The sequence below is a fragment of the Octodon degus genome, unplaced genomic scaffold (genome assembly GCF_000260255.1).
Source record: "Octodon degus isolate 3935 unplaced genomic scaffold, OctDeg1.0 scaffold00006, whole genome shotgun sequence".
Classification (NCBI taxonomy): Eukaryota; Metazoa; Chordata; class Mammalia; order Rodentia; family Octodontidae; genus Octodon; species Octodon degus.
This window is the reverse complement of record NW_004524582.1, coordinates 33,795,258-33,819,456: the sequence shown is the minus strand read 5'-3', so window position 1 is coordinate 33,819,456 and position 24,199 is coordinate 33,795,258. Positions and strand designations below refer to the sequence as shown.

The following is a 24,199-nucleotide window of genomic DNA, read 5'->3' as shown; positions in this document are numbered from 1 at the left end:
TTCCCTTCTGTTCCTTGCCTGGGAGCTCCTGTTCTGAGTTTGTTGTGCTTTCAGTCTTTATTCCTTTCTCCGAGCTTTCCTTTGTTCTGTTATCTTAATTGGTACCTTTGTCTGTATGTTATATTTTAAGGGGGAGGGGAGAATACCAGGGGTTGAATCCAGAGTCTTCACACTGACCAACATCACTATTTTTTATTTTGAGGCAAGGTCATACTAAATCACAAAGTTGTTGAAGCCAGGTTCAAACTTGGGACCCCCTTGTCTCAGCCTCCCTGGATACTGAGATTATAGGCATGCACCACCATGCTCCAGTGTCTTTATGTTTCTTATAGTTAATTTTTTTTTCTTTCTTTTTTTTTTTTTTTGGTGGAACCAGGGATTGAACTCAGGCCCTTTTACTTGCCAGGCAAGCGCTTATTGTACTGAGCTATCTCCCCAGCCCCTGGTAATTTTTTCAAATGATCCTTCAGCAATTATCTGTCTATAGCCTAGACTGTGGTTAAGCCATCCAGTGTGTCTTTAGCTTCAATGAATGCTTGTTGCATTTGGTTGTCTCCATGTTTGCTTGTTCTTACATTTTAAAGTCTTCTTTCTCTGCCTCTTCCAACTTTAGACATTTACCTTTCTGTTATTTCATTTATTGATTCATTCGTTGAGTTTTCGGAGCCTATGGGTGCTGCTGTCCAGATCTCAGGGAGGAGGGCTTCTTCAGCAAGCCTGGAATGGGCTTTTTCCCTAAAATAGGTTGCCTATAGGTTTCATTGCCTGGCATCCCTGGCTGTTAAGATTCTAGGCTCACTTTTAGCTAACCTGAGTGTGAATCGAGATGGACATAACTCTGAGCTGTTCATCTGGAACAGAATGCGCCTCCAGAACTCAGCTTTTCTCATGGTTTCTCCTGTGCTAAGGATTCACTTGCCTTCATGCAGTTCTTAATAGAGCAGTGTAGACTGAGACCTTGACAAAGAGCATAGGGCATGCCTCTCTGCTTTCTTCATAAACCTCTTTAGCACATTCATGCCACCCCTGCGATCTCCCTACAGGGGTTGGCCACTCAAGCAGAATGCCAATACCTCAGTGCCAGTAGTGAATACCAAATTCTCAGTTACTGTGTGTTAGAAAACTAGTGGCAAAGTTGTATTGCCCAGAGGGCAGGCAGACACTAAACAGGTTTTAAGAGACCTTGTACCAGATCATTGAAGTACAGTTCTTTCTGCAATGTGAGTAAAGTGGATGTCCAATTTCAAAGAGGCCAGCGCTCTAGAATTGTGGTCAGTGGATGTGTGCAGGTGGGGACCCTGTTTACAGGCTGCTTTCTCCTCCAGGTAAGCATCTGCCTGGAGTGCAACAGCAGCAAACTTCGGGGCCTGAAACGGAAGTGGATCCGCTGCTCAGCCCAGGCCACAGTGCTGCACCTGAAGAAATTCATTGCCAAGAAGCTAAACCTTTCCTCCTTCAATGAGGTAACCTTGCACTATGAACATAAATAATCATGAATTGTTCATTTGTGAGAACATTCTTAAAATTATTTGAGATTTGTAACAACTTCGGAGATTTTTTTTTCTTTTCATTTTTTAAATTTTTAGTTTAGGTTTTTTTGTCTTTGTTTCTGTTTTTTTGTTTTAATGTACTCTGTGCAAGGTCTCACTGTGCAGCTAGGACTCATGGTGACCCTCCTGTTTTCAAACTTCCCAGCGCTGGGTTTACAGGCATGTGCCACCATGCCTGGACTCAGTCACCAGCTCAGCGCACCTGGCAACTGGGCCGGCTCGGCATACGTACCAGGGATGGAACCACGGTCCCTGTGCTTACCTAAGCAGGTGCTTAGTCTGCTGAGCTATCTCTCCAACCTTTTGATTTGATTTTTGAGACAGGATCTCACTGAGTTGCCAAAGTTGGGCTCAGACCTGCAGTCTCCCTGCCACAGTCTCCCAGAGTGCTGGGATTGCAAGCATGTACCACCACACCTGGCTTGTATCTTTGACAATTTTAATCAGGAAAAAGTCCCTTGGGTGTTTTTTTTTTTTTTTTTTTCTTCTATCCTTCAAGGTAATACAGTAGGAAACAGCAATAATGATTAATAATCCCAGAGAACAGATTACTTTAGAACTGGTTGAAGGTTTTCATCTTGAGGAATTCTGTTCTTTAGTTCCATGATTGGGTAGGTAGGTGGATATGATATGTTGCAGTTTTGATCAGTTACCTAAAATACTGTGGCTGGTGGCAGAGAGTTGTTACCAAGTATAGATCCCTATCACCCTTTGTAGATGGATGTGCCTTTGGAGAAGGGGCCTTTGCAGGTATAATGAAAGTAAGGATCTTGAGAAATAATCCTGAGTTTTTTCCCGAACCCTAAATCTGATGAGTCCCTTATAGGCATGAGGCTAAAGATTGGAGCAACATAGCAGCAGCCACCTCCAGGAAGGCAGGAGGGGTCTTCTCTGTCTGAATGTGTCTTCCAGATGCCCATGTCAGAAACATTGCCACAGTGCAGTGTGCTAGGAGGTGGGGCCTCGGGAAGATGGACCAGCAAGGTCCTGAGCCCTGAGGAATGAGGTCTGGAGCCATGTAGAATGCTTGGCTGCGGGTATCATCTTCCACTCTTCTCTGCCATGCCCCCCCAGATGCCCGTGCCATGACCTGGGCGTCAGCCTCTGCTCTGTGAGAAATGAACTTTGCTCTTTGTCAGTGCCTCAGCCTTTGCTGCTCTGTTACAGCTGTAGACTTGAGGCACCCCAGAACCCCTGGGAGCGTGGCCCTGCCATACCTGGCTCAGAATTCAGGGCTTTGGAAACATCAGGGCTAGGACCCAGGGCTCCTTGAGGCCATCAAGGGGCTAGACCCCACCTTCCCTGTCCTACCATGTGGAGCCCACTTTGTAAACAAAATCCAGATGTGGGAAGAAGAGAGAAGGAAACAGAAGGTGTCCCTTAGTTGGTGCTGTTCTGTGTTCTTTATGGAGAAGCAGACACAGATGGGTAGCTAGGTAGTTAACTAATGGTCAACTTGTAACACCCAGCTGAACTGAATTAGCATAGATTTGGGATGGAAAGTCCACCTGAAGATTGTTGCCAACAGTAAAAAAGGAGAAGTATAGCAGAAGATGGTGTGTTGTCAGGTCTCCTGAAGAAACTTGTCACACTATATGAGCTCAGCTGTTCTCATCATTGGAGGAGCTTGGGTCCTTGCTGTCACTGAGGATGGCTATGGGTCCCTTCAGGGGAGCGCTGGTCCTTACTTTGAGCATTGCTTCCTGACTCCAGGGCAGATCCTTCAGCCTGCTGTCACAGATCCTTTATCCCACTGATGCAGACTTTCTAGCTCCCACGACTGACCAAATGTAGATCTTTGATTGAGACTTTCATGAGACATTGTTGTGGGTTCTGTGCCTCCAGCTGGGCTTATGGAGGACATTGTGGGCTCCAATTCTTTAGCCGGACTTATGCCGCACATTGCTGTGGGATCCAGACCTCAGCTGGATTCCTTGGGTATCTAGTGTGTGTGCAGATCTCCCACCCTCTTGGATTTGACTCTTTGGGTAACTATTATAAAATAATCCTATAAATTGTGTGTCCTATATTAAATCTTTTCTCTTGTAAACCCTTAATATAACAACCTGGAAAGAGCAGGTGCTTTGAGCTCCTATGGAAGGAAAGGTCCTAAGTTTGTTGGAAGGAAAGAGGGCCCAGGGAGAGGCCGAGTTCCAGGAACAGGGCTGTGTCCTCTTGGAACATCAGGCAGGGAGGGTGAAGTATATCTGCTACAGGTGGTGATCAGTCTTAAGGATGTCACATTGGGCTCAGGCGAGCACCATCTCCACAAACACTGGCAAGATGGTCCCCTGAGCTCCCCTCCATGAGGGAGGACACCACGGCTTGCCAGGGGCAGCAGCCACCTGTGATGCTCAGCCCAGTGTGTAGCATAGCAGTGCTGCACCTACCAGGACGTGGCCGAATGGCCACCCAGGCACCCAGAGGCAACTTTGTCCCCCACTGAAGGAGATACTCGAGAGGCCATCTGGGTCACCATCCTGTACACTCACTCAGACAAATAGATGGAGCAGACAGTGAGATAGCACTGGTACTGGCTAGACCTCCAGGCCTAAGCACTGGCACTGGTGAGGTGAGACCAGCACACAGAGCTATATGGAGATGGAATTGGTGTGTGCTCTGGATGCCTACTGAGTAGCTTGTTAGATCAAACAGGCCACATGCTAATGTCAGTCCCTGCCTGGACAGAGGAGCCCTGGGATGTGGATGGTGGGCCTGGCCAGCAGGGTGAGTAGAGCTGGGCCTGCTGTTCCATTAGGTGTAAACCTAAAAGTGCTCTAAAAATAGTTTGCTAGATAAGAATAACACTGGATACCCATTTCTTTCCTCTGCTTCAGTAAGAGGACAAGGGCCAGGAGGGGACATATAGGACACAGGGTACCCTTGGTGAGAGCCTGGCAGCATGGCCCTGTGGGATAGGCTGGTGGGTGAATGACTGCTCCTGCTTATTCTGGGCTACCTTGGTACCATCATGTGCATAGAGGCAGGGACAAGGATGACTCCTGGCTTGGCAGAGGTACAGTGGGGACCTCTGCAGAAGTGGGCAGCCTCCTCAGAAGCAGTGAGCTGACCAGGGACTCGGGTTTGTGTAGTTTTAGGGCACAAAGGGCAGGGCTAGGTACCTAGATCTCACCACACATGTGGAGCAGCTAGGCCAGGTCATATGCCTGTGACCTGGTGGGAGGGATGACCCTTGCAGGAACACTTCTGATAGGTAATATGGTCAGGTGCCCATTAGCGATGACATGGCAGGGGTGTAAACGAATAAGCTACCAGACTCCTCTGATAAGAGCTCTTCCATGAGTGCCTGGGGAACAATATGCTTCAAAAACGTGGGCACTTTGTTCTTCACATAGCCCTCGTTGGCACCCGTCGCACTGTGGGCCAAGCATGTCCCTAACTGTAGCTCCTTTCCCCTAGTTGGACATCTTATGCAATGAGGAAATCCTGGGCAAGGACCACACCCTCAAGTTTGTGGTGGTCACACGGTGGAGATTCAAGGTGAGCTGCTTATTTTGCCATTTGTTTTGCCTGGTTTTCAGACTGCTGGGAGGCACTGCTCTGCATGTATGACCACAGGGGTTGCTGGGAAACACTTAACTTTCTGAAATCTTCCACCTCAGCCAGGTGTCCTTGGCACAGGGTCCTCACCCCTATCTGGCCCACAGGGCAGATGTCGGGGGTAAGGGGCAGTGACCATTGCCATCAGAGCCAACACTTGAGCCTTCGGGTGCCTTTCTGAGGTGGGAAGCCCATGGTGGAGTCGTCATCTAGGCACTGCTCCCAGCCAGTGGGGCAGTGGGATGGTGGATGGCCAAGCAGACACATCCCAGATGACTGAGGCCCAGGCTAGCCCGGGGCCCAGGATGACCAAGACCAAGGCTGATGGGGCTGGGATGAGCCACACCAATGCCAGAGGACATGGGGTCCAGAGCAGAGCTGGTGCTGGGGGTGGGAGGAAAAGGTGGTGGAGCTCGTGGTTCACAGCCTGGCACGGGAACTAATCATTACGTAGTGTCTGTCCATGGTCCCGGACAACCCAGGGCTCCTGCAGCTGTACATTACCCAGGACAGGTGTGACCATGCACTGCTCTAAACATGCATGTGGGCTCGGCATCTGCCCACTGCCCCTGAGGCCCTGTGTCCTTGTCTTGCAGAAGGCCCCCCTCCTGCTGCACTACAGACCCAAGATGGACTTGCTGTGAGCCTGCATTGCAGACTCTGGCCTGCACCCGGCTGCACTTGGCTGTGCACAGTGACTGCGCCGTAAAATGTTGCCTCTGGGTGCCATGCGGACCAGATTTCTGAATAGAGAATATTTATAACTTTTGTATAAAAGAATCCACACCCAACAAGACACTACCAGCACGCGTTTACAGAGGATGAAAACACTTCGCAGTTTCATGGAGCTGAACGTGCCCATCTCTGCCTCTGGCCCATAGGCAGAGGAATGAGTGCCTGCAATAGGCATCCACACCACCCTCCGGCACAGATTGCCCTTGCTTGCTTTCCAGGTCTTGAGAGTCAGAGTTCATTTCAGTTTAATTCCTGGATTAGGTTTCACGATAAGCCTCAAAAATACTTCTACTTTTATTGAGTCCTTCCTAAGTTATTGAAACATGTCTTATGGTAAATGATATTTATGTTGCCTTTAGCTTCTTGAAGACTTAGAAGATATATAAAAATTTAATTTAAAAGCATACCAAAAGAGGCTTGCATAGTACCATGATCCAGCCACGGTGCTTGAGTTCCCATTTGCACGGCACCACCCAGCCCCAGCCTGGGCCTCCGGTACCCCCAGGCTTCCCAGCTCAGTTCAGGCACACTCAGCAGGGTAGACCAGAGGTGTTTTCGCCAGTTAAGTGTTGGCTGGCAGAACAGTTCTTATTTTTCAAAATTGCTTTTATTAAAATGGGCACAAGTTGTTTGGTGCCGTTATTTAATTTTTTACTTTTTCTTTCCCTTTTTTTGCGGTGGCAAGAGTGATGGTGGTGTTTGTTTTTGGTGCTTATCAGATAAGTACAGCCTGTAGGGAGACCACTTCCACACTTGGGGGGGGGGGTAGGATTGAAGCCTCCCATGAGGAGAGATACCCTGCTTTGTGGCCCTCCACAGAAGGTAGCTTTTGAGCCAAGCAACTGGGCCCAGCTCTGACCAGACAAAGTTGCTTTTTTGGTCACAGGCAAAATCGATCCCTCTCAAATGTGAGATGTTTTTATCAAAGAGAATAAGCTCTGCCAGTGCAGACACATTGTTCCCTCAAGCCTGAGATGTGGGCCTGCAAGGGCTGGGCTGCTTTCCACAGCAGCTGCAGTGCTCCCCAGAGCCCCCTTCCCTCCATGGCCTCTCTGATGAGCAGGACCAAAGCTGGTTATTGGTCTGGGCCACCACCTCCAGCTCTTGCTGGGTAATGAGGGTCTTGGTGTATGTGAGGGCCAGGTTTTAGTGAGTCTCCCTTAGTGACTGGAACTTTTTCTTGGATTTACTTTGAAAGCTGTGTTTGGGCTTGTCAACATCCAGTTCCATTTGTTTTCTTCTGCTTCCTGTTTCCCATACACAAAATGTCAGAAGCAGTGGCCAGTGAGACCTAAGGTCCATGATGAGGAAACATCCGTTAGCTTATCCAGGCAACCTTTTCTGCGAGGCCTTTCTAAAACACAGACACAAGCCTTGGTTAGAAATTGGTCAAAGCTCACCTCTTTGTTCAAGCCCAGGACTGTGTGGATTATTCTGTTTCCTGAGCTGGCTATTCATCCAAATCGTTTCTAGAGTTACTACACAAGGGTTTATGAGTAAATATTACCTGTCTACCTCAAACCACATGTACTGCTGAAGCATTCTGTAAAACCACATTATCACAATGCAGTTTTAAGTGTAACATTAGAATTTAGGTATTTTCCTGTGTGGTGAAACTAAAGAAGGATTAAACAGTTTGAGCCTCCAAATTCAAATAAAGTTAATTCACCGTTAGATCAAACTTAATATTGCTGTATAATCTCACATTTGTAACTTTGTAGCTACCTTTGGAGTCACTTGACTTGCTATGGTGCTAAGCTGATAGATTTCATTGTGCAGCAAGGTGGGCTGTCGTGTCCAGCCCAATTTCTGGCCAGGCACCAGGTGCCGCCCACCCCGAGCAACCCAGCTTCTGTCACCTTACCCTGAGCAAACCTCAGCAGCAAAAGTACCTATTTTTCTAAGATTCCACCATGCAGCTGTCTTCACTGCAGGACCGTCCTGGCGCCCTCTGCCCTGTGGTCTGACTTGTAGCCTTACCTAGTTCAGAGCCGAGAGTGGAGGAACCTGCATCAGTGGACGCTCTGGGTGGTCCGTTTCATTCTGTCAAGCTCTCATTTGACATCAAAAGCTGAATTTTACTTTTTCCAGCATGAACACCAGGATCAGTTAGCAATTGGTCCTGTTAAGTTTTCTTAGCGGATGGAATTGCTGTGAAGTTGTTTTCACCACTGTTGTGCTGGTAAAGCGAAGGCTGTCAGATGGGCCCTGCACACCCCTGGCAGCAGCGGGGCTGGCCTGTCCCGCACGTGGTCTTGCTGGACACCGTTTTCACAAAAATAGAAAACTCAGATAGAATATATAATATTGAATTTAAGATTTGGGGGGTTAAAAAAGAAAACTTTATAAAATTATTTATTCTATTTTAAGCCTTCTATCATATATTCCCATCCAGTTGTTTGGTTTTGGTGGTCCAGCTTTATTTACAGGCATATAAGATGAAATTGTAAGATATTTTGCAAGCTTCTTTTACTTTGAGTAGGCTTTAATTCATATGTTTTTATAGGGATGAAGAGCATTTTTATGCTTTTGTGCAATAGATTCCAACATGCATTATTAGATGTGTTTAAATTGTGATGTAGCATTGATTCTGCTAAACAGAAAGGGAATATAAGAATTTCAAAATATGTGCATTTGCCTATTTTGGCTTTTCTTTTTCATTGTTGCTGTACAATGCTGTTACTGGGATTGTTTGCGTGAGTGTGTGTGTGTGTGTGTGTGAGAGAGAGAGAGAGAGAGAGAGAGAGAGAGTGTGTGTGTGTGTGTGTGTGTGTGTGTGTGTGTGTGTGTGTATGTGAATACCTGCCAGCAATATTGAAGAACAGTTGCCACCACAGCCCATGGGTCCTAGGCCCGCTGCTGGAATCGGGTGGCCTCAGCCTGCAGACCTGGCGGTGCTGCCTTCTTGGCCTGCCAGCCCCTGAGGCCTGTGCCTGGTGTTCAGTGTCTTTGGAGAGTCTTTAGTTTTACCTCTAGAGGCGTGCAGTGTGGCATTTCACAGTGATCTGAAATGTGTCCTCGATTGAATGACCTAGGAATGAGCCAGCTGATTTCTACATTGTACGTAAATACTTTGTGTGCTCTCAAAACATTCAAAATAAATTTAGTGCAGACAGCTAAATCACAAAAGAATCCAATTTATCTGTTTCCTCAGGAAATCATATACGCTCCAGCACATCACATGTGACCTTAACATGAAAGCAAATGTGTTTCTCTGCCTTGGTACTTAGATACATAAGGAAGTAACTGGGATAAGTAGAGCAGAAAATCATCGTTTAAATTATAATCTTTACACAGATTGTGCCCCTCTGGGAACGGCTGAGGGGAGCCTCAGCCACCTCTGTATGTCCCTGTCCCACCCGTGAGTGCACTGAAGAGTGGGCTGAGGCATGTGTCCCTGCAATGCGTGCAGCATTGGTGTGAGCGTCCTCCATGCCAGTAACTCAGATGGGTATTGGAGACACGTTTTTCCCAAATGACAGTGACGTAGGTCAGGGACAGTAGCTCAGCCTGAGCCTTCACCCATGGCACGTGGAAGCTAATGAAAGCTATCACGGTGTATGGAAATGATAATGCAGATACATATTTTTGACTGTTTAATTTGAAAGTTTACATTTTTTATGCTTTGTGTTGGTGTGTAATTTTTGTACCATCGGTGGCTAGTTTTTTGTCTAAAATCTTTTTTGAAATATTGCTTAATGTTTTGATTTCATGATAGTGAAGCTTGTATTCAGTGTTTTGCCAATTAATATTATATGCTTGTAATAAAAGCAGAAGAAAAAAAACTCCCAGCCTGGAAATTTATTATATAAGATATTTGTAAGAGTATAAGATGTGATTTGTTATGGAATTGTCAGCCCTCTGTGTTCATGTATTCCAAATTCACAGATCCAGCAAACCATGTACCTAAAATATTCAGGGAAAAAACTACATCTGAAATGAAAACAGAGATTTCTTTCTCATTTCCTAAAGTAGAATATAACAGCTTTTTATGTGGCATTCAATTATATTAGGTATTTCAAGTCATCTAGATGTAACTTGTCGGCAGGAGAACGTGAATAAGTTAGCAGGAGGTCCCTCACCACTTTATGCAGGGACTTATTATTCGCTAGGGTTCTGGAATGAGCCCATAGATGCACAGCATCCTTGTAAGTGTTGTGAAAATGCTGTGGGTATGGGCACGTCTCGCCCCTGAGCCTTCCCTGCACCAAGGAGCAACACTTAACAGTGTAGCAGCCCCCCACATATGCACAGTTCCCTCCCTCCCGTTGCATGTGTGTCTCTCCGGAGCTCGTGGCTACCTACCACCTCCTCGTTCCAGGCCTGTCAGGATATGGAGGACCAGACGTCTGTAGCCCCCTGTGATGCCAACTGCTGTACACAAGTGTAAACTGCTCTCCCCCTCCTGTGGGCATTGCTAAGACTGACCGCTGTGTACCAGTGCAGGCTGTGTCCACCCACACCCAGCACACAGCTGAGGAAGCCACTGGCAGAGAAAGTGGCATCTGTAAGGCCGGGTTCCACCATTCTGGGTTCTACCCTTCTGCTTCCCACTCGCCTCTTGACGCGGCCTATGCATACTGGGCCCTGCTTGCCCCGTGTTTCGGTCTGTGATGGCCTCTGGCATTGCTCTTCGTATTCCCAGTAGGCTGTTCTCAGATGTCTTATCTTGTGTGTGGTAGATTAGTTTTTTCTATGCCATGTTTTGGGACTGGCTCCAGGAATCCTTGCCAGGACTGAAGTCTCGGTGTCTCAGGGCACTTGCACTGAGGAATTCTGCTCATGACCTTTCTTGCAGCATTTGGCAGGGTTGTACACACGGAATTGGTGGCCTTGAGAGCAGGGACCGCCTGGGGCATAAGCATTATCTTGGGAAAACCTGTCTGCGTACCCAAAAGGGACAGACTTGTCTTATAGCTGGGATGGGGTTCTAAGACTCCTCTAGGCCAGGCCTGGCATAGTACAGGGAGCCCAGCGGCTTGCTATCTTTGTGTAGCTCTGCATTTCTTGGCCCTTACTGGCTGACACTCCCTCTCCTCTAGCTACATGGAGATGGGGTCTCAGGCCACTTGAGATCTCTTGAGTCACAGCAGCCCCCAGGTGATCACCTAAATGGCCCTTTTTTAGGACACTAGGTGTCCCAATATAGCTAGCCAGGATGTGTCCTCACCACAGCATGTTGCATAAGCCAGTGACAGATGGCTCAACTGGTCACAGGTGAAAGATGCTATCACTGGGGTGAGGGAAGGCTGGTGCCCCACTAACTCTGGCCACATCCTTGCCACTGTCTGGCAGGCAGTAGTCGTATTTCAGACTAATCCAAAACACCTGCTCCTAGACTACCTGGTGTCTCCCATAAGTCTGCCCAGCAAAGAGATGGTGACTCGGACAGGAGCACAGCCTTGTGCTCCAGCAGCTGTGGGCCTCCCCCACTGGCAGATCATCGCCTAGCCTACCATTATTACTAAAGCCGCTCAATGGCTCACGTGTATCAAGAAAGAAGAGCACCCTCCATTTAAGTCAGGGCACAGCAAGTATAGATGAAGCCAGAGATGGCAAAAAGCCCCTCCTGCCAACAGCGTGCAGTGGTCTGGTGGTAGGCAGGGTGCCCTCTTCCTCTTCACAGAGGGACCTGGTGCTTCATGAGCCTTTTCCACCCCACCATGCACAGCCTTGGTCCCGTGAAAGGGCCTTTCTCACTGAACACCAGGTCCTTTCTCCTGAGGAGTGACAACTACAGGATTTCCTTGAGCACAGGGGTTGCAGCATTCTGACACGGGAAGCGGCTTTGTGTGCTGGCCTCACAGGTGACAAAGGGACAGGAGAGGTTTGTGCTGGGGGTGGGGTTAGTTCTTTTCTAGGGTTGAAGATCAGGATGATCGCTGAGGTCAGGTGCTGCTGAGGACCTGTGCTAGATGTCTGTCTCTAGCGACTGCTAGCTGCTTCACATGGAGTAGCCTTCCAGACAAGGTACTTGATGCAGCAGAGACAGGACAGCTGGGAGGGGCCAGGGTAGCAGGACAGGGGATAAGGATGCAAAGGCATGTGTCATGGTGTTGCATGTAATGACATGGGGACTGAACTCCTGCCATCTTCCTTGGACTTCGTGTCTGCTTCCTTCTCCATTTCAGTGCCCTGTACACAAGTTACCTTTCCTTCATTCCATTTATTATTTTGTCAGTTTTTGAGCTAGACATACATATTTAAATCCTGATATTTAAGTGGCTACTCTTCAGATTTTAAGTCAAATTATAATTTACACTAAAAATACAGTAACAGCAAAATAAAAACACAATAGTTCATTTTGATTTCTTCTCTGTCCCATGGATAACATGGAAGCTTAATTTCAAAATATAAGGGGATTTTCTGATCATCTCCCTTGTTGATCTCTAGATCAGATGTCCCAAGGCAATAACAGGTCCCATCTTATTCTAATCCTGAGGGGCTTTTTTTTGTTTGTTTGTTTTTGTTTTTGTTTTGAGACAGCATCTCTCTGTGAGTTTGGAATGGCCTTGTGCTCACTTTGTAGCCCCCAGGCTGGTCTCGCAGTAATCCTCCTATCTCAACCTCCAAAGTATTGGGATTATAGGTATGGGCCACCACACCTAGTTCCCAGGCCAGCACATAGTTCCAGGGCTGGCAGTCAAACTCTGGTCCTTGTGCTTGCCAGGTAGCTGCTTATGCCTCTGAGCTATCTTCCAGCCCCTAATCCTGAGTTGTATAGGGACTCCTTCATGACCCAACACAGTTGACTTTTGTGAATATTTGTAGGGATCTGTTGATCTCTCAGTGTGACCCATTGTACCCCAGGGAGAAATGGCAGCAGTATTGAGGAAAAGATAGATAAGAAGACAAGAGCTGGGTTAGGTGGTGGCTCATCTGCCTGGTTGGCACAACAACCCCCAGACCAACAGTACAGGCCTTTATTTATACCTTTACAAAGTTGCAAGACACAAGGTTGCCCGGTGACTAGTAGCCCATAGTGTCAGGCAGAATGCTTTTCTCAAGACTGAGGTAACCTGACTGTTTTAGGCAATGAGGTATCATCCTGCCCTCCCACATACGATCAAGTTCAACTTCAGTGGCTCCCAACAAATATTCACATGGACTTGAAAATAATGTGTATCTTGCAGTTGGGTGAAGAATTCTATTGGCCAGGCATGGTGGCACATGCTTGTAATCCAAACACTTGAGAGGCTAAACCAGGAGGATGATCACAAGTTCAAGGCCAACCTGGACTACACAGCAAGACCCAGTCTCATGAAAAGAAAAATGAAATGAATCCTGTGTCCAGTACACCAAGTTTGCTCATTATTCTCTTGGAGACAAGAAGCACAATTTTCCATTTCTTTTCCTGGTTTTCAGCCTGTTCGTTCTATTCACATCGAAGAGCTATGTTAACGCTTTCAGTTTAACATCTTCTTGGTCACACTCTGTTCCACTGAGAACGCTGGTTCTGTATTGGGTTAGTTCCCATTCTGCTCTGCGCTCCAGTTATTTTTCTCCTAGTCTGTTTGCACTCAGTAATCACTTGTTTGCTTATTTCTCCATAGAGTGGCTCCTTAGTGTCTTGCTGGTTCTTTCCATCCTGCTCTGTTCAAAATGGGATTTTCACTTCATTACAGTGAAATGAATTTTGACTCTTCTTTCCACCAAACTTGTCTCCCTGTAACCTTTCCTACCTTGTCCTGTTGGAGGAGGAGGAATTCCTAAGGAAGCCCCAACTTTCCATCCTGTGTGACTGAGACCCTTGTGGGGGAGTGTGGATGCTTCGGGGCTCTCTTCTGTGTCTATCCTTTGCTGCTGGTTTTGAATCTGATGAACTGGATCATTCATCTTCCAGGTAGTTACTTTAAAAAAAAAAAAAGAGAGAGAGACTTAATTTCAGAACAGTTACAAATTTAGAGAATTGACAAGAAAGGTAGTAGAGAGAGCTCCTAGACCCCAACCAGTTCCCTGGTATTAGCACCTCATTGTCATGAATGAGCCCACACAGACGTGCTACTATTAATCACAGTGCATTTTCTTCATATCCTCTAGTGTTTACTTAGTGTGTGTGTGTGTGTGTGTGTGTGTGTGTGTGTGTGTGTGTGTCCCAGGATCTTGCACAGGACACCTCATGACATTTGCCTGTCACATTTCTTGGGCTCCCCTGACTGTGAGCTTCTCAAGCTTCCTTTGTTTTGGTTGCTGTCTCACTTACTTTTCTCTCAGTGCTGGGACAGAATAACTGAAACTCTAAGGAAAGGTTTATTTAGCTGACAGTTTATGGAGGTTTCGTCTATAGGCTGGCTCCAAGGCCAAGTGCACATGGCAGAGGGCAGCTATTCATGGCAGCAGAAGACAGCAAGAGCAAAAGAAGAGCAAGGGGCAGCCAAAAGCAGTCTTCTCTCCCTTCCTTATCACAGTGTATTCAGGCCATCTGCCCCAGGGGGAGTGTGGCACTCTCACCCATAATCCCAGCATTGGATCATGAGTTAACCACAAACGCTAGGCCATTCCATGACCGCGTAAGGCTTTAGGGGACAACTAGACACAAACTATAATAGGGACCTTGGTGATTTTGAAGAGAAGTGGTTGGGTATTTTGCAAGCATCCCACATTAGGGGTGGTCTGATACTTTTCTGATGACTGGACTGAGGTGCTAGCTTCTGAGAGAAACACCCTGGAAGCTCTATGCCCTTCTCCACACAACACAGATCTATACAGCTTGTCGTGCAACATGTCACTGGTGATGGTCACTTGGATCACCCAAGGTGTGTTTCCAGGTGGTTCCACTGTGAATCACCCTTTCCCCTTCTATGCTGCACACCCTGCGCAGCCAACTCAAGGGCAGAGCGTCACATAAGCTGTTTGCACCCGTAGTGGAGACTCACAGTTTATATACTGACTCAGGATTCGAGTGGTATGGACCATCCCCTTTCCTTCCTGTCTTAGTTTCCTTTTTAAAAAATAATTAATTTTTTATGTATTTGGTAAAAGGCCTCACTGTGCAGCTTAGACTCATAGTGATCCTCCTGTTTTCAGCCTCCCTGGCACTGGGATTATAGGCATGCACCACCATGGCCGGTCTTGGTGGCTGGCTCAGTGCAACCGGGGTGGAGCTGGTGCCACATGTGGTGCTGGGGATCAAACCCCCATCCCCTCTCAGTAACTTAGTCCACTGAGCTATCTCACTATCCCTTAGTTACCTATTGTAGAGACAAAAATACCTGACACCCACAACTAAAAGGAAGAGAAGTTTCTCACCTTTCAGTCCACAGGCAGCTGGTTCCCAGGTAGGACAGCATAGCACCAAGGGCATAGTGGTGGAGAGCTGCTCAGGAAATGGGGACAGGAGGCCAAGAGCCAGGGAGGAGACACGCCCTTACAGGACACACCCATGCCCTTCCTCCTCTGACTAGGCCTCACCTCCCAAGGCCAAGCCAGCTGCAGTGCTCCCTACTCCAGTCACCTTCCACATGCCTACTGTTGAGCACACAAAGCCTGGGGAGGACATCCAGATATAAACCCGAACACCTCCATTAGGTTATGCTCCAGGTCAGCTTTGACCATCTAGAGCGCTCTGCTCTCTCATGGAGTTTTGACAGCCCATGATATTCCCCTTACTCTCTGCCTCAGACATAGATGTATTTCTCCAGGTTGATTGCTTTATGTCTGATGTTTTGTTTGGAGTCCCATTAGGTTGCTCTATTTCTGGCCTTGCCATGGCTTAGGGAAGAGAGTGCAGGAGAGGGGACCCAGGAAGTGTCACAGGATTGCCCCGCCCTCTTAGGCCCTGCCCAAGGGCACATACAGGCAGACTGACTCAGAGGAGTAGACCCTGAAACCCAGGAATGCTTTGAGAGATCAGGCTCTTGGTCACTCTCTGGGAGAGCTCAAGGAAGAACCAAAGGCTACTGGTGCAGTGAAACAGGGCAGTGTGCCCACCTGCAGCTCCACCATGACCATCTGCCCACCCTCATGCCCCTTCTGCCTCCTGCCAGGGGCAGCAGACTCTCCCCAGTCATTTCTGCCAGGCCCACTCCTGCCAGTCTCAGCCTTAAGCCTTTGTCTAGCTGACCAGAACACTGGATCTTCTCAGGCAAAGTCCTCTGCTCTCTGTACAGCATGAATCTCAGTGCACTCACTGACGGTTGCAAGAAAGTCTTACTACACGGCTACTCACTGAATTTCAGCTCTGATGCGCATCCTCTGAGGTGCAGACCTTCCCAGGAACCACTGAGCCATGGGCTTAGGTGCAGGGATGCACTGCCCGCCTCTAGCCCCCCAGCCAGAGGTGAAGGACAGCTCAATCCAGGCTGAGAGTCTTCCCTGAGCTTGGCACCAGGGGTCCCACAAACTACAGTGTGAGGGCTATTGGCCAGTCTGTTTCACCCAGCCTTCTCAGCTCCCGGCACCCTTCAGGCTCAGTTCTAAGGAAACACAAATCCTACCGAGCCAGAGCCAGAGTCCCCACACGGTCTCCCTGCCACTCAGGGCGAGACCTGGAGTGGGTCCCCAGCTTGTCTCCAGCCTGTCCTGGCCCCCCAGGAGAGCAGGTAGAGTTACAAGAGGCAGCTCTTGCTGGAGGTTCTGAGCTCACCCAAGGCGAAAGGTGGAGGATTGGGAGCCTTGATCGCCCCACAGCCTGCCTGGATCCCATAGCCAAGAGCCAACCTCAATGGCTGGACCTGGAGGAACCTTGTGCGGGGACCCTGTCCTCTTTCCCCCATCCTGAAGAAGTAAAATGCTGTTCGAGAAAGGCGCCCCTGGCTCCCGCCTTGTAATCCCGGGGGTCACAGGCACTAGATTGAAACGGAGCAAAGTCTCTGACCCCAGGGCTGGGGTCCCATTAGACTGTAGAAATGGGTTTAGCAAGGGGCGGGGCCCGAGAGGGGAGGGTTCGGCGTGGAAGGCGGGGCCTGAGTGAGTGGCGGGATGGAGAGGACCGAGGGGAGGGCGGTGCCAAGCCTTGGAGGTGGGGTAGCGAGCCCCAGCGGGAATTGAGGAGGGCAGGGCCTGAAGGAGGGGGCGTAGCCAGGATTGAGGGTGGTACTGAAGGGGCAGGGTCAGAGATGGGTGGGGGCGGGTCCAGAGGCCGTAGGCCCGAGAAGAGGGACCCGGCTGGAGGGCTCGGTGTGTGAATCCCCATCCCGGCCAGGTCCATCGCCAGGCGACCGCGGGGCGGACGGGGGCGGGGAGGGGACGGGGGGGGGGACGGGGGGCCGAGGAGCAGGGGGGGCGGCGGAAGGCGGGGCGGGGGGACGCGGGGCGGGCTTCGCCAGCAATACATACTCTGGTTCTGCTGGATCTTGCATACTTTTGCACGTGACTTTCTCAGAGCAGCCACTAACAAAGGCCTGCTCGGTAGGGAGGGTACGAGGAATAGCGTTGGCGGCGACACAGTGCATTGGGCGCTTGGCCCCTGAGCTTTCTCTGTCCCCGGCGCTTCTTCCCGGTGCCAGGTCTACTGGGGACCAGATGGTGTGGACAAGTGGCCTAGACCCAGGGTTCCGGCCCCAATGGTTCTGCGGGGACAGCATTTGTCTCGCTGCGGATTAACAGATCTAGACAAAATGGTTTTTAATTGCCGCGCCTTTTAGCGTGCCTTTGGGGCCCGGATGGCTGGGTGGGCGGCTCTGCTGGGAGGGCCCTGTCTTTCCGGTGCCGGCGCCTTCTTGGCTTGGGAGTCATCCCTTTGCCACGTGCGATGCTAGTCGCGAGGACCTGGTCGGGGTGGATGCCAGGTGAGCAGCACCAAGCAGCCCCTGCCGTCCCTGCCCCAGAATGACTTCTCCTGGACATTACCTACCCCCTTGGGGTTCCTACATCACCCAAAAAGCAGCAGCCCTCAACATTTCACTCTGCCCTCTTAAGCTGGCCATTTTCCTCCGAAGTGGAAACCACTGCTTCTGACAATACAAGTCTATCCTAGAGTCTCTCATTGCTGGAGTGATCGGGTGCAAAAGAGGGGGCCTTTGATTATCTGACGGCCTGGCTCCAGAGGCCTCAGACCCCGGATCCTCTAGCCAAGATGCAACCATCAATTGCTGTAGGACCGGCTGGCCAAGGTCCCAACTAATCTAGCATGCCCAACTCATTGCACAGGCTCAGGAAAGATCTAGACAGGGCTGTGGGTAGGGATGAGTGTCGGGAAGTGGAGATGAAAAGTGATGAACTCTGGAGCGCCCTGTGTGAGCAGCTGTGCCCACATCCACATATGGCAGCCACAGCCACAGAGACGCCCTCCAGACCCCAGTGCATGCAGATCTGGATGGGAAGGACAGCTGTGTTACCTCTGTAGGTGGCTGCCCCTTGGATGGCTCAGTAGTGACCACACACACACACACACACACACACTCCCCATAAGGCAGGAGTTGGGGGTGAGAGACACTGTTCTGTGCTAACCCTAAAGAGCAATCACTCTGAAAGGCCTCCTGTACCTAGAAAGACCTCAGCAAGAGTGGGGAACATGTGACATTTCTGCCTGCTGAGACTGGGCTGATCTTGCTAGAAGATCACTGGACAACCAGACATTTGCCTCACTGGAGATAGCCCCCAAGATGTCTGTCAAGGCCTTTCTGGGGGTACTAGTGGCATAGCACCTCAGGATGAGGCTGAGCATCAGAGTGGATTGGGCAGGGACATGCCCCCAGAAAGGAAACAGGTGGGACTTCTGGTATCATCTGGTCTCAGGCCTAGCTCTGAAGAGTGTGAGGAGAGAGGGATCCTCAGGGTTGGAAAGGACCCAGCAGGGTAAGCATGGGCCCCAGGCTCCCACAGGTCTGACTGCCTGGGGCTGTCATAGGCCCCAAAGGGATGACCAGTGAGGCTGGCCCTCAGGATGTCAGGACCTTGGGGATGCCCAGCAATTGCCCCCACAGAGGAGATAACTTCTACCTGATGGGCATGAAGGCATCCTCCAGCCAGAGTGGGGACTTGACAGAAAGCTACACGGTGTGAAATCACTTTATTAGCTGTGATTCCATCCAGAGAGACCACACATAAGGGCCCCCAACATGCAGGAAGAGGCCAAGTGCAAGGACAGAGAGACAGTGACACAATCTAGCTAAGCTCGGCGGCCCTGGGCACCCATGCACTGGCCACGGGATTCAGGATTGACACAAGAGAACGCCCAGGCTGCTCAGAGCTGGCTTTTCAACATGTGGAAACAAGCATTTTAAAGACGTGGACCCAGGAGGAGCAAAGGACGGCGGGGCGAGCAGGGCGCAGGCGCCAGGCATGCTTCGCCTCTTTGGACGGATGGCTGTCCACAGTTTGTATTGCAGTCTAATTGATATGGCTTCTCTAAGAGCTATGTAAGGTCATGAAGGTCAGTGTCATGCCACGGCCCTGGCCTGCCACCCTTGGACACTGAATGCAGTTTTGATGTGGACAGAAAGGGCCAGGGGGATCGAGGCAACAGCCTTTCTGTCAAGGTAAAACTCATCAAATACTGAAGACCTCATTTACCTGAGATTCAACAAATTGTGATGCAACTTAAACATAGGGGAGAAAAAAAGGAGGGGCATGGGAGAGCAGGATGAGATGTACTGGGATCCTTCTGCCGACTCCCCGGGCTCTCTTGGTCTGGGCACGTGGACCCCTCAGCCCCCACCCAGGGCCCACAGCACATCGCACTTTGGAGGAAATGTAGGGACAGCTGAGCCCCTGCACCTGGCTGCCCCCCACTCCCCACCCCGCCGTGTTCTCACGTCTCTCAAGCACTGGAGTGTGAGGCTCCTGCACAAGGGCAGGAGCCTTGGGGACCGGGGTGACAGCCAGGGAGCAGCAGATTGCAAGCATGTTCTTAGGGTGTCAGAGAGCTCCAGACCTGTTTCTTTGTCTCCCTTGGTTGAGAGGGAACAGGCTGAGGAGAGGTTCCCAGAGGAGGGAGGCAGCGGGGGCCAGAGAAAGTGAGGCCTGGGTAGGCGTGTGGGACAGCCACGAGGAAGACAGAAGCGGGGATTTTCAGGCCTAGCAACCCGGGTAGTGTGCAGGGCAGGGGCCGCTGCTCCGCAGCCCAGACACCCACCCCCACTATGGCTGTGCTCCTGAGTTTGAACCCCATGGCACCTGCCCATGATGCGTGGGCCACGCCCAGGGTGTGCGAAGGGCTGGCCTGGGGTGACCCCGGCTGGTAGGGGTGGTGTATGTGAGGGCAGTAGGGGTCCAGCCAGCACAGAAGGGCTGTGCCCTGGGCCTCGGCAGGGGTGGCAGGGCCGCTGCAGGAGGGGCGCGGGCAGGTGGACCTAGGACTATGGCTTATAGTGGCGAGGGAGCTGTGCTGCTCCCAACGCCCTGGGGGCCTCTGAGAGGGTCTGTACAGGGGGCAGGCAGGGGCTCCGCTCCCAGTGTCCAGGCGGTATTACTTCTTAAACATGTCCTGCAGTGGCCCGGGCAGGTACTTGATGACCGTGTCCAGGATGCTCTCGTCCTCCTCCTCCGGTTCATCACCGCAGCCTGGTGGAATGGCCTTCTTGGGCCGAGTCAGGCTGCCCTCTGAGTTGGCCTCCATGGCAGCCTGGGCCTCAGCCTCACGCTCTTCCTTCTTCTTAATGCCATACTGTGGGGAGAGGAGATCAAATGGCTGGCACCCAGAGAGGAAGGTACAAAAGAAGTCCAGCCCACCTTGCACAGGAGGACCCCAGGAGACAGGACCACCCCTGGAAGGGCACAGAGTCCTACAGAGCAGAGGGAAGTAGCTTCAGGGTGGGGGTTGGGAGGTGCTGCCGCCTCAGAGGCCACTGGGAGCTGGAAGCAGCAGCAGGAACCTCCCCAGAACCCAGGAAGTGGATTTCTGCTGGAAGACCCTGCCTGGCTTTGGTGCCCTTGGGAGACAGGTGCTGCCATGCGCCCCCTGCCCCTGGCCCCTGGAGTGAGTGCAGGAAGTGCCGACAGTAAACCCAGCCAGCGCAGACCGTGGAGCAAGCTGGGCCCAGGGTTGAGGGTCACAGTCCTGGGTGTGTTTCAAGATGCCACTTGAGGGCGACAGGGGCCATTTGAGGACAGAAGAACATGAAATGCACTAGAAGAGGTAACCCTATAAGGGCAACTGTCCCCTGCCTGCAGGGTGCAGGTATCTGTGGGTGAAGGGGAAGCGAGAGCTGTGTCCAGCCAGGATCCCAGGGTACCATGCCCTGGCCCATGACTGCAGCACTGGGTGGGGTCTTGAGGCTACCAGAGCAGGGCGGGGCTGGCAGCAGTCACCATATCACCCAGTGCCCTGTGGCCTCAGGACAGTGCCCTGCCAGGGGGTGAGGAGCTGGGGCAGCTGGTCCGGTTCCTGGGTCAGTGTGAGTCCTGGGTCAGGTCCTGTGAGCTCGCTGTGGACTGGGAGAAGTAGCAGAAGCAGTTCAGGCCTTGCCAACCTCACTTCAGCAGAATATAGATCTTGCTCCTGCCACATGGCGGCATCTAGAGGGTGTGGGCCAGGGTGGCCTGGGCCCTGAAGGCTGAGCCACAAGGGCAGTGGTGCTGGGCACATGGCCAGGATATGGGTCACCACAGCTTGGCCTGAGTCCAGTCTACCCACTGTGGCCCAGGGTCATTCTGAACCTGCAGCTGCCTGGGCTGGACCTGTGAGTCAGAGTCAGAAGTCACTTGGCCAGGGATAGGACCATGCAGTCTCCACAATTCAAAGCCCCACCTGAGCCAGGGTCCACAATGTCAGGTAACTGCACCCTGCAGTAGCACCTAGAGGACACGGCTACCCTACCCACCAGATTGTCGCCCACTTTGCAAATTGCAAGGGACCTTGGCCCTTTCCTGGGTGCTTGATCCCACACTCTGAGCCTTGCAGGCAAACCCTGACCAGGTCACACACCTGATGGCTAGATCCATCCCTCCCACAGGGTCTCCATGGGTGTCAGGACTCAGGACCTCTGGACAGGACAACCCTGCTGCAGGAGCAGGGAGGGCTGACCTTCCAACATGGGTGACATCCACCTGGGTTTTCCCCAAAGTTGTGTGTAGATGAAAGAAGGCCTGGGCTGTCCTGAGGAGGAAATCAGCCCCTGCCTGCCCCATGTTCCCTGGTGCCCACCTTGTCGCGGATGCCCTGCCGCATGACCTCTCGCTCAGCCTCCATCTTGGCATACTTGGCCTTGCGCTCCTCCTCTGCCTGCCGTAGCGCCTCCTGGCGTTCCTCCTCCTTCTTGGCAGCATCAGGGTCCTTCTCCTCATCACCCCCCAGCATCTTTCCCATGTCCTTGGTGGCCCCTGGGGACAGAAGGAAGTCAGCCTTGCAGGGCTCCCACGCATCCTGGGGTTTGGGGCCAGCACTCTCAAGGAAAGGGGCCCAGTGCTGTCAGTTGACAGCTGTGGCTTGTGAAGTTGTGTGTCTGTGTCGCTGTGTGCAGTACATGTGTGGACATACACTTGGGCAGCAGCTGGGTTTACGTGTGATTTGGACTTGAGGGTATGGCTGTGTTGTGGTTGTGTGTTTGTGTATACATCTGTGTGTGGTCATGTGTATGTGGCTGTGTGTGCACACATTTGTGGGTCTGCTCGTGTGTACATCTAGCCAGGCCTGCTTGCAGCCTCCCCTGTGCCGCCAAAGGACAGGACGCAGGTCCACAGCAGGATACCTTCCGCCAGGGCCACCAAACCCTTGGTTGAGCAGGTGCTGCCAGTGGCTGGCACAAGGCGGCCCTCCTGCTGTGAGCTTCTGATTCGCAGGCCCCATAACCCTCCCCACATGTCCTGTGCTGGGCCCACAAGCCAGAAACGTTTAATTATGGCCTCCCACAGCAGCCAGGAGCCCTGGCCCTCAGCCACTCTGGAGGGCAGAGCAACACAGCACCCAGACATGGGCAGCCCCAGGCTCATCTCTGGGATTGGCCCCTGTCCACTGGGCACTGCAGGAGCCACCAGCCTCAGCACTGAGGCCCAGGGCCCCGCTGGCCACACCATGAGGCCTTGACCTTACCAGGCCTGGCACCAGGCCCTTTCTGACACTAGCTCTGCCAAGAGCACCAAGACCAAGAAAGCCAGAGCCCAGGCTCCATGCAAACCACCCCTAGGAGTGGAGTGGGAGGCTCACACCACTCATGTCCACCGTCAGTGCCCATCCTGGACCCCAGCGACCCTGTGCACAGTCTTTCCTGTGTCCTGCCTTCCCACACCTGGACTTGGAGCTCCTTCTCCTCCCCTTGGGACAAAGACAGATCACCCTGCCTCTGTGGGTCATGGGTGGAAGGGACCCTGTCTTCATCCTGTGCTGGCTTCTCCCAGGCTCTGGCTGCCTAGAGTACACAGGTGTAGGGAGACAAAGCCATCATGTCCCTGATAAGGGCATCAGCTGAAAATGAGAAGAATGGGAAGGGGAGCAAGGGATGAAGGGGAAGGTAAGGGGAGAGGAGTGAGGGGAGAGGGAGGGAAGAGGGGAAGGGGAAGGGGTAGGGAGAAGAGAGGTGTCCCAGGAGGGGACATCACCTGGCAGAGGCTGGGACAAGTGGCACCCCAGGGAAATATCTCTGGAAGGAGCTGCGTGATGCAGGCAACGTGTCTAATGCTGTGGACCTATGTACTTTAAAACTAGTTAAAAGGGTGATGTTTATGTTCTTTCTCTCACAAAAAAGAGAGATATCATGCTTTAAGTGACTTATAATTCCATCTCTCAGGAACATTCTAGGCCATGGAGATGGCTCTCAAATAAGGGCAAGTCTGTGATCTACCACCCAGCCACAGATTATGAGATCCCTGTCACTGAGAAATGACACAGGTGACACTCAGCACAGCTGCACCTCAGCCTACAGAAGATGCACGAGGGAACGGTCCCTTAGGAAGGCTCGATGAAAGATGTGCGATCAGGCAGGAGAACCCTGGGCTAGGCAAATGACCCAGGGGTGGGGCAACAAGGACAGGACCCAGCAGAGGCCCTGTCCTCTGCGGCCTTGAGCAAAATGCGCTTTCAAAGCAATGTAAACAGAAGATGTCTAAGAACTCACAGACGGGATCACACAAGCATTCAAGCAACAGATAATTCCCGTGATATTTAGAACGTTCCTGGAATGGAGACAAAAAGGAAACCCTCTGGGTTATTTCTACGAAATTAGCATGAGAGTGATGCCAAGTCAGCCTGGGAGGTGTGGAGAGAGAAACCAAGGCAGAGGAGGGAGGGGGAGGGAAGAGGACAAGGGCCGGGTTGGAGAGACAGCAGGAGACAGAGTGGTGGCCAGGCCCGGTGTGAACATCAGCCAAACATTAGAGCATAGATGAGTACAGGGGGTGCCACCCCAAGTACCCATCTTTTCCTGCAGCCAGCCAGGCAGGGATGACCTCCCTGCCCCTCTGGAAAATGTCCCAGGGTAGCCACACTCTCTCCCCTCCTCAGCCTGGACACCACAGGGAAGAACCTGCAGCCCCGG

The 24,199-nt window shown here is 51.4% G+C and overlaps 2 protein-coding genes across 2 annotated transcripts in view; one reads left to right on the top strand and one right to left on the bottom strand.

Annotated features, from left to right (window-relative positions):
- Pcgf3 (polycomb group ring finger 3) overlaps nt 1–8,588 on the top strand; it is a 38,375-nt gene extending 29,787 nt beyond the window's left edge. The window contains exons 9-11 of the mRNA XM_004624639.2: nt 1,326–1,463; nt 4,971–5,051; nt 5,708–8,588. Coding sequence (XP_004624696.1) covers nt 1,326–1,463; nt 4,971–5,051; nt 5,708–5,755 — 267 coding nt within the window. The 3' untranslated portion in view covers nt 5,756–8,588. The remainder of the gene's footprint in view (nt 1–1,325; nt 1,464–4,970; nt 5,052–5,707) is intronic.
- A 10,901-nt stretch (nt 8,589–19,489) lies between these two features.
- Nucleotides 19,490–24,199, bottom strand: part of Cplx1 (complexin 1) — a 22,227-nt gene continuing 17,517 nt past the window's right edge. The window contains exons 3-4 of the mRNA XM_004624638.3: nt 21,874–22,049; nt 19,490–20,394 (exon numbers count right to left, since the gene is read on the bottom strand). Coding sequence (XP_004624695.1) covers nt 20,197–20,394; nt 21,874–22,049 — 374 coding nt within the window. The 3' untranslated portion in view covers nt 19,490–20,196. The remainder of the gene's footprint in view (nt 20,395–21,873; nt 22,050–24,199) is intronic.